The 13,296-nt window shown below is 37.4% G+C and overlaps 1 protein-coding gene across 1 annotated transcript in view; it reads left to right on the forward strand.

Moving 5' to 3' along the window:
* SAMD5 (sterile alpha motif domain containing 5) overlaps positions 1-13,059 on the forward strand; it is a 68,505-nt gene extending 55,446 nt beyond the window's left edge. Inside the window, exon 2 of the mRNA XM_027972533.3 lies at positions 4,867-13,059. Coding sequence (XP_027828334.1) covers positions 4,867-4,929 — 63 coding nt within the window. The 3' untranslated portion in view covers positions 4,930-13,059. The remainder of the gene's footprint in view (positions 1-4,866) is intronic.
* Positions 13,060-13,296: the final 237 nt, after the last annotated feature.

Genomic DNA, 13,296 nt, shown 5'->3' on the forward strand with positions numbered 1-13,296 from the left:
CACTCTGCCTTCTTTATGGTCCAACTCTCACATCCATACATGACCACTGGAAAGACCATAGCCTTGGCTATATGGACCTCTGCAAAGTGATGCCTTTGCTTTTTAATACACTCTCTAGGTTTGTCATAGCTCTCCTTCCTAGAAGCAGTCGTCTTCTAATTTCACGGCTGCAGTGGATATAAAGAAGTCTAAAATGTGGTTATGCCTTTGGAGAAATTTGAAGCTAAAATGAGGCTGTATTTATACACACCTGCCACCTCCCCAGTCTGTTAGAGCATTACCAGTCTTCCTTGGGTCCATAGTGATAGGTAGTGTGACATGGCTAAATGTTGAGAAAGTCATGTGGTAAAAAAAATCTTGTATATCAGCAGATTAGTGCATGTGTGCCATCCAGGCAACATTTGTACCATTATTTTTTATTAATTTTTTCCTAAGAGACAGTTGCTGCTGCTACTGCTGCTAAGTTGCTTCAGTCGTGTGCAACCCTGTGCGATCCATAGATGGCAGCCCACCAGGCAGCCCTGTCCCTGGGATTCTCCAAGCAAGAACACTGGAGTGGGTTGCCATTTCCTTCTCCAATGCATGAAAGTGAAAAGAGAAAGTGAAGTCACTCAGTCTGACTCTTAGCGACGCCATGGACTGCAGCCCACCAGGCTCCTCCATCCATGGGATTTTCCAGGCAAGAGTACTGGAGTGGGATGCCATTCCCTTCTCCGAGAGGCAGTTGACCCACCCCCAATTGTAAGGAAATTGCATGGACTATTATTATACAGTCACCAGTTTTTTGTTTTTGTTTTTTTTTAATCTCAGCTACCATAAGTGGAGAATTTATTGGTTCTACATCTGCAATGGGGCTACATCCTTTTAAATAATATCACAATAGCAAAATAACTTCTAAATGGCTTATCCTGAACCTGACAGTGATTGCCTTTTAATTAAGGGGAAATTAGAAGCTAAAAAGAGTAGCAGACCTGAAGTCAGTTAAAAATCAGAATAATCAGCTAAGAAAAAAACACACATTATCTCATAAAACTTAATATTTAGCCACAGGATAATAGTTTTTTTAATTCTTTCAATAACTTTTTCTGTGCCTCCGTACACCCCCTTTGTTTCTCTGATTGGAACTCTAACAGATTAGAATTGCCAGATAATGTGGGAAATGAAAAACTTCCTCTCTTCTTCTCTCACCCTTCTTAATATCCTAGAACAAGTAAGACTGAGAAAGCCACAGTTCAGCTCAGGAATTAGGTTTGTATGGCCCTGAGGTAAGAACTCTGAATGTCTCAAAGCAGGTCGGGGAATAATTAGGCCAGCTAGGATTATAAATGTTTTAGTAATATCTCCTTAGAAATAGATAATAATTTGGCACATTACAGACTGCTGGCATTCAATTTTATAAACTCTGTCTTTAAAAACAGTAAAGCTTCAAGAACATTAGTAAAACCAAAAATATAATTTACCATTTATTGATTCTGTGATTTCCCTGATAGCTCAGTTAGCTCCTGCAATGCAGGAGACAAGGTTCGATTCCTGGGTCGGGAAGATCCCCTGGAGAAGGGAAAGGCTACCCACTTCAGTATTCTGGCCTGGCGAATTCCATGGACTGTATAATCAATGGGGTTGAAAAGAGTTGGACACGACTGAGCTATTTTCACTCACTCACTCACTCACTCACTCGTTTATTGGTCCAGAGATGGATTTTTGCGAGTTTTGAGAAAGGACCAGATTTGAGGCAATTTTTTTCATGATTTTTTTTTTAAGTCAACCTAGTCCTATATTCAAAGAAGGCTGTAAATGCTTATAAGGTGTGTGTATGTGTGTGTTCTCAGTCATGTATGACCGTTTGTGACCCCCTGGACTATAACCTGGCAGGCTTCTCTGTCCATGGGATTTCCCAGGCAAGAATATTAGAGAGGGTTGCCATTTCCTCTTCCAGGGGATCTTCCTGACCTAGGGACTGAATACGCGTCTCTTGTGTTTCCTGCATTGGCAGGCGGATTCTTTACCATTCGTGTCACCTGGAAAGCCCAAACTTATATAGAACAGATTTTTATTTTCCTTGAAGGAATGAAGAAAGGGCTTTTTTTTCCTCTCTCTCTCTCTGTAGGAATATGCTGGACAATTTAGGGAGAAAATAAAATGGAAAAAATGTGAGCTGATAGGAGCAGCTCTGTGAAGTGAGACTGGACTGACATCGCCTGTTTGCCCATAAGACATCTTTTTAGCAGTTACCTCCTTAATGCTGATCAGAGTTGTAAACATCTGTTCATTTCTCTTTTGCTTGAAGAGTGGGATCTATAAGGAGCAGGATCCAGGATGTCACAGTGCATGCCAGGTGCCAGAGCGCCAAGGAGCCTTCCTAGCAGGGAAATTACTAATGTCTCCTCTGATCATGAAGCAACATGTGCTCCGCTAATTACTGTTCTCTGAGACTGCTTTCACATCTTGAAACTCTCCATGACCCAACTGCGGAAATCCTGTTTGTCTGCCTCCCACCCTTTCCCCCAAAGAATGAAAACTAGCAAATGGCAAGGCTGGGCTTGTTTAATCAATGCAATTGGTTTTTGCTGAACTAAGACGCAAGAGGTTTCAGTTGGGGCTGTTAGCTTGATACTATATTTGTGAATGACTTCGTGGCGCACATCTTTAGCTGAGTTTAATGTGGAGGGTACCTGCATTTACTAGATGATAGCCTGTCCAGGGCATTTTTTTTATTTCCATAGGTTCCTGGAAGACAATGATCTTTAACACAGTGACCTTTAATGGTTGGCGGGGGTATCTTGCTGACTTCAGGCAGAGCTGTATCAGGCATGGTGCAACATCTGAGAATCTTTTGTTTTAACAAGAGTCTTCTCAGGATGGTGTCTTCCTTCCTTGGTGACTTTGTCAAAATTCAGCTGTAGTCTTCCTGAGGTCTTTTGTTGTTCAGTTGTTCAGTCGCTCAGTCGTGTCTGATTCTTTGCGACCCCATGGACTGCAGCACTCCAGGCTTCCCTGTCCTTCACTATCTCCCGGAGCTTGCTTAGACTCATGTCCTTTGAGTTGGTGATGCCATCCAACCATCTCATCCTCTGTCATCCCCTTCTCCTGCCTTCAGTCTTTCCCAACATGAGAGTCTTTTCTAATGAGTCAGCTCTTAGTTGCCCTAATGCTGTAACCAGAGATTCCTTCTGGTTTTTCAGGCAGAAATAGCAAGTTAACTTATACTCTAAAGCAAATACGTTTTTGTTGCAGCACTTTTTCATTTATTCACTTATTAGAGCATTAAAAATGAAACAGTTTTGCCTTCATGTTAAGCTAAATTTCCCTCACTCCTCCCCTCAAAAAAAGAAAACAAAAAAACAAAAAACTTGGCTTGTCAAGTTAGATCAGATATTACTTTTACATAGTTTATAATAGGAGCTTGATTTTTGTAGAAGAATGGATTGGCTTGGAGATGGGTTTATCTGAGTGACTATTTGAATATATTAGTGAGTACTAAGATATTATTACTTGGTATTACAGGGACAAAAAGATCTCAAAACAGCCAGATTCTCTGGGGAAAGAAACTTTCTGAGCATGGCTATTAATACTTTCTATCCATTTAGATGCAATTGTTGGATGATTTTACCCAAAGTAATTAATAGTGACATATTAGTTAACATATTGCTATCAGCAGGTGGCTGTTTGAGCAGGGGTGAACATAGCATGTGCTAAAACAAATTATTGTACCCTAGAGAAATGTGCAGAATAATTTTTTAAAGTCTTTCAATAATGCCTGCAATACAGTTTTTTTTTTTGTAAGAAATAAAACTAGGGGTAACACTGAAAAGTTGTAGACTAGAAAAACAAAAATGAAAGAGAGCAAAAGTGATTCAACCTTTTCGAAAAGCTTTTTCAGTTAAACAACAATAAAAACAAACACACCGAAAAACATGTAAATGGTTGAATCCAAGCAGCACCGTCTGCCTGTCGTATCAAAAATCATGGGAGAGACCCAGGCATCCTCATTCTTCCTTTGCACCGTTTTTTTTTTTTTTTTCCTTTCTCCTTTGTCCACTCTGATCTGTCAAGGGACTCTTGGCCCAGGGCACAATGGTGACAGATGGGCAGGAAACTGTAATCTGTTGCTGCCTTTCATTTGTGGAGGAATCATCGTGACCACGAAGGGGTTAAAACTGTCAACACCAATCAGAGCTTGGAGATAATTAGTGTAATATCAATCCCAGAACACTGGTGCAGATGACCACACAATAGCAGATGAATTCTGCTAGGTTACTTCTTTGTAAGAAATCCTGATTCATCTCTTTCCAGCTTGTGCACAAATATGCTTTTAAATGCCTGTGTGGAAAAGTTACTATTTGTGCACACAAATGATTATGATTAAAGATGATTGTGAATCTTTTATTTAGGAAGGTGCATTTTGAATTAGCCTTTACACAGACAAGCTGGATAGATACATACCTCCTGAGCGTGAGCTAGGTAGCATTTGAAATATTTTGCAGTATGTTGACTGATATTCTATGACTAAGGCTACCAAAGTGTAGAATTGAGCGATATGATTTAGGAAAGCAAACTTATTACAAGATATATTTTTATTTAATTTTTTTTACTTTCCTGTTCTCATAAGAAACATTAAAGGAAAGAGAAGTAGACCTTTTTAAAAAAACAAATATAGACTTGAGAAGAATAAAGTACGTTTTCTTATTATTAGCTTCAAAGAGAAAATTGATAAATGACAGAGTCTTAAAGTTAGTTTTCAAAAGTCCATATGGTAACCAGAAGGGGACAAGTATGACTTAAAAAATGGAGCAGAAATCCGTGATGGACTAGGGGAAGAACGGGTAAAGGAGAACTTCAATAACCCCGATATGTTCAAATCCACAGGTCCCAATGGCTGGCATCCTAGAGTTCTTAATGAATTGGCCGAAGTCATCACAGAACCGCTAGATATCATTTTTGAAAACTCGCGGAGGACTGATAAGGTGCCTGAAGACTGGAAAAGGGCATATTTAGAACCTTCTTTCAAAAAGGGAAATGGAGGATGACCCTGGAAATACTCATCAGCCTAACTTTTTGCTTGGAAAAATTCTGGAATTATCAACTTAGTATACTGGGTAACACATTCATAATAGCTAGACAAAAGGCAGTGAAATATCACACATAAGGAAGTACTGAATTCATTTTTTAAAAAACATACCATTGTTAGAAACGGTCTTCTGCGTGTTTGGGGGTTCTGCCCTCCATACTATACATTCTTGATGAAAACAAATGAGACTGGCTAAAACTTTTGGTTAATCTGACTAAGTGTGTAATACAAGACAAAAAAGTTTCTGGCAATAGCTAGACATTATATCATTTCTAAATTAGCCTTTAAATTGAGAATAGTAATTTTAATTTTGTATTTAAACATTTTTTTTCCACTTCATATAAGATTGTGTTTTCATAGTTTGAGATATTTTACATAATTCTATATAGAATAGTTTGTTTGAAGGAGCTCTTTTTTTAAGGTGCTTTATATGGTTATTTCAGATATAGGTAGAATGATAAAAGTGACAGATTTATGTTCCTTACAAGATCTACTTGTAAGGAAAGAAAAGCAAAGGAAGAAACTTTTTTCTAACTTCTGTTTTTAAATTTCATCTGACTGAACTTGAGTGTTGGGAACTGTAAGAGTGTCTTACTCTGACATACGTTGAGCAAGGTCCAGATATGTGGCTTGATGGCTGGTTTTCCTCGGCTCTGGATGCTGCTATGCCCCAGATTGCCTCCCCAGACTCTGATTTCAGGCCTTTGGTGGGGGGTGAGCAGTGGGAGTGGATATTAAGAGCCCTTTATAACCAGAGCCTAAAAGGAGAGTAGAAGGAGGTGAGAGGAGGAAATGAAGATGAATTTTGAATTTTTTCTGCTTCCTGATGTTCTTGCTTTTGGATGTTGGCAGTTTTCTTTTCTGCTTAGAAAATGCAATCATGTTGAGAAGACCAAAAACTTAGTTGAAAGGAGACCATCCGAAAGATCTAGAAACACAGCCAGCCCCATTGTCAAACAGCTTCTAAGAGCAGCTAGGCAGTACTGTATTCCAAAATCTTCTCTGCACTGCTTAGATGTATGTAAGAGATAAAAGTTTACATCACACAATACTCAAGAGTAGGAAACTCTCAGGAAAAAAAAGAAATCTACCTTCATTTTTTCCTGGTGCATACTGGAATGAGTAGGCAGTTAAGTTCTCCAAGGGCCATTTTAATCACTTTAAAAATATCAGGTTTACATAGTTTGGTCACTTCGAAAGATTAATTTAGACTAGGTAAATTCAGTCTCATTCTTAAGTACAAATGCAAGGAAATTAAGCTCTGAAAGTATGTATACCATGTCTTTTAAATAACATGCTGTAGCTTGCAGCTCTGTAAGAGTTATATTCCAATCAATCTTTCATCATTATTTTTTTTAAGTGAACTAGAGTCTTTAAAATTTCCAAACTAGGTTTTTTTTTTTTGTTCATGGAGTAGGGATCTCTATAGATTATAGATATGATTTATTGTGATAATAAATGGCTTCCTGTTCTAGACCTCATTTCCAGGTGCAGCATCTGTGGCAGATTTATTTCACAGATGTGCATTTTCATGCATTTATTGAATTGTTGCTGGAGAGGACCCGATTTCTGAAAAATCTATTTTTTTCATCCTGGGCATTATGATGCAATCTACAGGAACTAGAAAATTCTTCAGTCATTTCAAGTTTGATTTTCTATTTGTATAATGTGTAACTTCAATTATTTTGCCAAGTTTAAATCTTCTCTTTGGGTTTGCTCTTGAAATTTGAAAATGATAATCCTCTACCTACATTGCCAAGAGAAATATCAACAACCTCAGGTATGCAGATGATACCACTCTGGCAAAATGGCAGAATGTGAAGAGGAACTAAAGAGACTCTTGATGAGGGTGAAAGAGGAGAGTGAAAAGCTGGATTGAAACTCAACATTCGAAAAAGGAAGATCATGGCCTTCAGTCCCATAACTTCATGGCAAATAGATGGGGAAACAATGGAAACAGTGACAGACTATTTTATTGGACTCCAAAATGACTGCAGATGGTGAGTGCAGCCATGAAATTAAAAGACGCTTGCTTCTTGGAAGAAAAACTATGCTAAGCCTAGACAGCCTATTAAAAAGCAGAGGCATCACTTTACCGACAAAGGTCCCTATAGTCAAAGCTATGGTTTTTTTCCAGTAGTCATGTATGGATGTGAGAGTTGGACCACACAGAGGACTGAGTGTCTAAGAATTGATGCTTTTGAACTGTGGTGTTGGAGAAGACTCTTGAGAGTCCCTTGGACTGTAAGGAGATCAAACCAGTCAATCCTAAAGGAAATCAGTCCTGACAATTCATTGAAAGGACTGATGCTGAAGCTGAAGCTCCAATACTTTGGCCAGCTGTGCAAAGAGCTGACTCACTGGAAAAGACCCTACTCATAGGAAAAGATCCTGATGCTGGGAAAGACTGAAGGCGAGAGAAGAAGGGGACAGCAGAGGGTAAGATGGTTAGATAACATCATCTACTCAATAGACATGAATCTGAGCAAACTCGGAGAGAATGGAGGACAGAGGAGCTGTGGTATTCTGCAGTCAACAAAGTGGCAGAATTACATGACTTAGCAACTGAACAACAACAGCATCTAAATTAAGAGGCACAATCTAGAACAGTGAAATAGCCTGTGGAGTTTAAAGATTTCTTACCTGAAAGTAGAGGAAGAAAGCTTTAAAATAAGCAGAAAAGTATTGAAGGAAGCCCATTAATTCCTTTGCATTAAATGAAGATGAGTTAAGAGCTAGACTATAGATATGAGAAAGGAAATAATCTTACCATGAACTGTATCTGGAGATAATAATGCTTAAGAAGAGTAATTTTTCACAGTGTTTTTCTCTTTTAACTAACATTCATGGTATCCTTAATTTTTTAAGGAGAAGGAAATAATGGAGGGATAAATAAATATCTTATCAAAACTAGAGGATTATCTTTATTTGTATTTCCTAGACCATAGAGAGAGGTTAATTACAGACTTCATAATATTGAGGAATTGGGAGGATTATAGCAAAATTTTCTTTATTTGATCTAAAATTTTTGAGATAGAGATTTAACTCACATATTCTTGGCAGAGTGAATGCATAATTTTAAGAGTTCTTTCCTCACAAAGGAATTTATATCAATTTAGAATAGCTGTTATTCAGGCATTTTTTCTATCTAGAGAAATTTATACCATCTTGCTGTTGTGAAATTAATAACAGAAACAATAAGCACTGAGTTTTCGTTTTGGAGTTCCTCAGATCTGAGTTCAAATTCTAGAATCATGTTGATAGCTTTTTCCTGTAGTGATTGTGTTATGAACATAAGCTAACTATTATATATAAAAATAGATAATTAATAAGGACCTACTTATTATATAGCACAGGGAACTCTATTGAATACTCTGTAATGACCTATATGGGCAAAGAATCCAGAAAAAAGACTGGATATATGCAAGTGTATAATGATTCACTGTACTGTACACATGAAACTGACCCAACATTGTAAATCAATGATACTTCAATAAAAATTTTATCTTACTTTATTTTATTTTTTTAATATAAATTTATTTATTTTAATTGGAGGCTAATTACTTTACAGTATTGTATTGGTTTTGCCATACATAAACATGAATCTGCCATGGGTGTACACATGTTCCCATCCTGCACCGCCCTCCCACCTCCCTCCCCATAGCATCCCACTGGGTCATCCCAGTGCACCAGCCCCAAGCATCCTATATCATGCATCAAACCTGGACTGGTGATTCATATCATATATGATATCATACATGTTTCAGTGCCATTCTCCCAAATCATCCCACCTTCTCCCTCTCCCGCAGAGTCCAAAAGACTGTTCTATACATCTGTGTCTCTTTTGCTGTCTCGCATATAAGGTTGTCATTACCATCTTTCTAAATTCCATATATATGCGTTAGTATACTTTATTGGTGTTTTTCTTTCTGGCTTACTTCACTCTGTATAATATGCTCCAGTTTCACCTACCTCATTAGAACTGATTCAAATGTATTCTTTATAATGACTGAGTAATACTCCGTTGTGTATATGTACCACAGCTTTTTTATCCATTCATCTGCTGATGGACATCTAGGTTGCTTCCATGTCCTGGCTATTATAAACAGTGTTGCAATGAACATTGAGTACACATGTCCCTTTCACTTCTGGTTTCCTCAGTGTGGATGCCCAGCAGTGGGATTGCTGGGTCATAAGGCAGTTCTATTTCCAGTTTTTTAAGGAATCTCCACACTGTTCTCCATAGTGGCTGTACTAGTTTGCATTCCCACCAACAGTGTAAGAGGGTTCCCTTTTCTCCACATCCTCTCCAGCATTTATTGCTTGTAGACTTTTGGATAGCAGCCATTCTGACTGGCGTGAAATGGTACCTCATTGTGGTTTTGATTTGCGTTTCTCTGATAATGAGTGATGTTGAGCATCTTTTCATGTGTTTGTTAGCCATCCGTATGTCTTCTTTGGAGAAATGTCTATTTAGTTCTTTGGCCCATTTTTTGATTGGGTCGTTTATTTTTCTGGAATTGAGCTGCAGAAGTTGTTTGTATATTTTTGAGATTAATTCTTTGTCAGTTGCTTCATTTGCTATTATTTTCTCCCATTCCGAAGGCTGTCTTTTCACCTTGCTTAGAGTTTCCTTTGTTGTGCAGAAGCTTTTAATTTTAATTAGATCCCATTTGTTTATTTTTGCTTTTATTTCCAGTATTCTGGGAGGTGGGTCATAGAGGATCCTGCTGTGATTTATGTCTCAGAGTGTTTTGCCTATGTTCTCCTCTAGGAGTTTTATAGTTTCTGGTCTTACATTTAGATCTTTAATCCGTTTTGAGTTTACTTTTGTGAATGGTGTTAGAAAGTGTTCTAGTTTCATTCTTTTACAAGTGATTGACCAATTTTCCCAGCACCACTTGTTAAAGAGATTGTCTTTACTCCATTGTATATTCTTGCCTCCTTTGTTGAAGATAAGGTGTCCATAGGTGTGTGGATTTATCTCTGGGCTTTCTATTGTGTTCCATTGATCTATATTTCTGTCTTTGTGCCAGTACCATACTGTCTTGATGACTGTGGCTTTGTAGTAGAGCCTGAAGTCAGGCAGGTTGATTCCTCCAGTTCCATTCTTCTTTCTCAAGATTGCCTAGGCTATTCGAGGTTTTTTGTATTTCCATACAAATTGTGAAATTATTTGTTCTTGCTCTGTGAAAAATACCGCTGATAGCTTGATAGGGATTGCATTGAATCTGTAGATTGCTTTGGGTAGTATACTCATTTTCACTATATTGATTCTTCCAGTCCATGAACATGGTATATTTCTCCATCTATTAGTGTCTTCTTTGATTTCTTTCACCAGTGCTTTATAGTTTTCTATATATAGGTCTTTAGTTTCTTTAAGCAGATATATTCCTAAGTATTTTATTCTTTTCATTGCAATGGTGAATGGAATTGTTTCCTTAATTTCTCTTTCTATTTTCTCATTATTAGTGTATAGGAATGCAAGGGATTTCTGTGTGTTGATTTTATATCCTATAACTTTACTATATTCATTGATTAGCTCCAGTAACTTTCTGGTGGAGTCTTTAGGGTTTTCTATGTAGAGGATCATGTCATCTGCAAACAGTGCAATAAACATTTTTTAAAAAAGAAGACAAGCTGAGACTATAGCATGGGAAATGATCTTGAACAATTACTGAACTCATCAAAGACTTTTTATCCTTGTCCATAAAATAGGAAGAATAAATACCCTTTCTTAGTTCTTAGGAGGCTTAAGAGTTCTGCAACAAACCCACACAGTTCATGGTGTTTGACATATAGTAGGTGTACAGTGCCTCACTCTCTTGCCTTCTTTTTTTCCTTTTATATAGAAGAGATTACCTTAAAACTAGCTAGACCACTCAAGCATAAATTGACATGTCCTTGTGGCTGTCAACCCACTGAATAAGGCCCTTTGCTTTCTTTTGTGTGTGTGTTTGTGTGTGTGCTTAGTTGCTCAGTCTTGTCTGACTCTTTTCAGCCCCATGGCTGGTAGCCCACCAGGCTCCTCTGTCCATGGGATTTCCCTGCCAAGAATACTGGAGTGGGTTGGCATTTCTTTCTCCAGATGGTCTTCCCCACCCAGGGATTTAACCCACATCTCTTGCATTGCAGGCAGATTTTTTTTTTTTTTTTACCACTGTGGCACCTGGGAAATCCTTGCTTTCTTTTAGGAAGGATAAAACAGGGTTTCAGTACCTGCTCATAGTAGGGTTGAAGAAGTGTTTATTGATAGAATGAAAAGACTGATTTTCAAAAACAATGAACCAATGACTAAGGTCAGTGTTTTTCAAGTCTGGGGAAATAGTCACATATAAAGGAACTCTTTAATTTACCTCTTTTTAAAACAGCTCTAGACTTATAAATTTTCTCTGCAAATTAGTGAGGGCAAATGTGCATTTTCCTCTCATTTTATGACTGTGATTTACAAATTAGGAGTACACGTGGGCATTCCCCCATAGCCTTTTCTGAGATGAATCCAGCCAAGACACGAAGCACATGATGGTGGATCAGCAAACTCTTTTCTAGATGAAGAGAAACCAGATGTGGTATGCCTGGGATGCACCTGCCAGCAAACAGATGAGCCTGTCTGATTTGTTCTCAGTGAAGAGTCTGGGTGTTATAAAAAGGTCTTTGCATGAGCACTGAGCAGTAACAAAAAGAAGGTCAAAGAAAGTTTAGTTCTTGGACAAAATGATTAATATTTACATGTAATATTTAATTATGTGTTAAAATATCACGTTCAGACAGGCAGAGGATTTCTGAATTTCAAAATAAAGAAGAAGATTATATCCAGATACATATGCAAGACATAAGCAAGAGCTTCACCTTAAAAATGGCCAGATCTCCATTCAGACCAAGGATGGAGTAATAGGGAATTCTTAGATCAGCTGACAACTTGTGCTTAGAAGAAAGCCATCATAGATCATAGATGGTGTATTAAATTAAACAAAATTAGTTGTTCAGAGCAAAGTGAATCAGCTAGGCTTTCTCTTTTAGATTTCCTAATTTTATTCTTATTAATAATCCACGTGGTAATCAATGAAGCATTCCTATATCAGATGTTTTACACTATCAGATTCTTTGATTCAAAAATCCTCTTCAGCTTTCTGTTATTAATCTCTTAAGGAGATAAAATATAATCATTTTCTATTTCATGATCACTATTTTAGATATTTCCATAAAAGGAAAGAAAAAAGAACAGTAGTTCAGAAAAATGAACAATCTGTTTTTAACTGATCAAAATAGAGATTTTCTTTTAAATTGTTTAAATTCCTAGAAATTAAACTTTATTTTTTATTGTTATTATTTAAAGATAATGTTTAGAGGAAAATTGCAGGTTATGCAGGTTAAAGACTACTTCAAGAGCTTGGTGGTTTTTTTTTTGTTTTTTTTTTTTTACAATTTGGCCAGAATTTCTTCCACTAGAACAAAAGGAAAGAAGTTGGCTATTTAATGTTGATGAGAAATACCTTTTATAGATATATTCTGTACCATGCCCTTTGTCAGATGAATTTTCCTTTGTTATTCCAAAAACTGAGATGCTGTATTGAGTATCTTGAAGGCAAAGTGGGATATTGATTAAGACAAATGTTAGAAATTCTGCTGTTCATTGAAGTTGTTGCTCAGCTTGATAAGGTGGACAGTATTCTCGGATACCCTGTGGGTTATGAAAGCATTGTTCTTTGAAAAGTTCTAATCATACAAAAATGTGAGCACGGGCCTGAAAAAGCACCTTGTGTCCATCTAGGTAGTAGAGCAGAGATGCATTCTAAATGAAAGTTGCCCTGTGGTTTTGTGTATGTAATTGCAGTTGACACCTTTTTCCTTTCAGTTACCGTTTGAAAAAGGGACTGTGTGAGAAAGCTGAACTGGAACCATGCTATGAATCCTGGAATGTATGCTCATGCAACGCTGTGATCTGCAAACATATGTCCTCTGTTCAATAAATGTTACAGCTTTCACTGCGATTCCCGCCTTGGCTCTTTTGTGATCATTTACATTTCAATGAATGGGACCTAGTATGGGCGTTATTTAAATGGATGATATATAAATGTTTACGATACTGGAGCATTATGGTTAGCATGGGAAATCAGAGTGCTAACACAGAAGAAAGGAGAAAGCCTGGCTCCCCACACTGCATGCAAAATTCAAATAAATCCTTAATGATGTTTGCTTGGAGGCTTTTGTGTGATGGTTATGTATAT

This window comes from Ovis aries, chromosome 8 (assembly GCF_016772045.2).
Source record: "Ovis aries strain OAR_USU_Benz2616 breed Rambouillet chromosome 8, ARS-UI_Ramb_v3.0, whole genome shotgun sequence".
Lineage (NCBI taxonomy): Eukaryota > Metazoa > Chordata > Mammalia > Artiodactyla > Bovidae > Ovis > Ovis aries.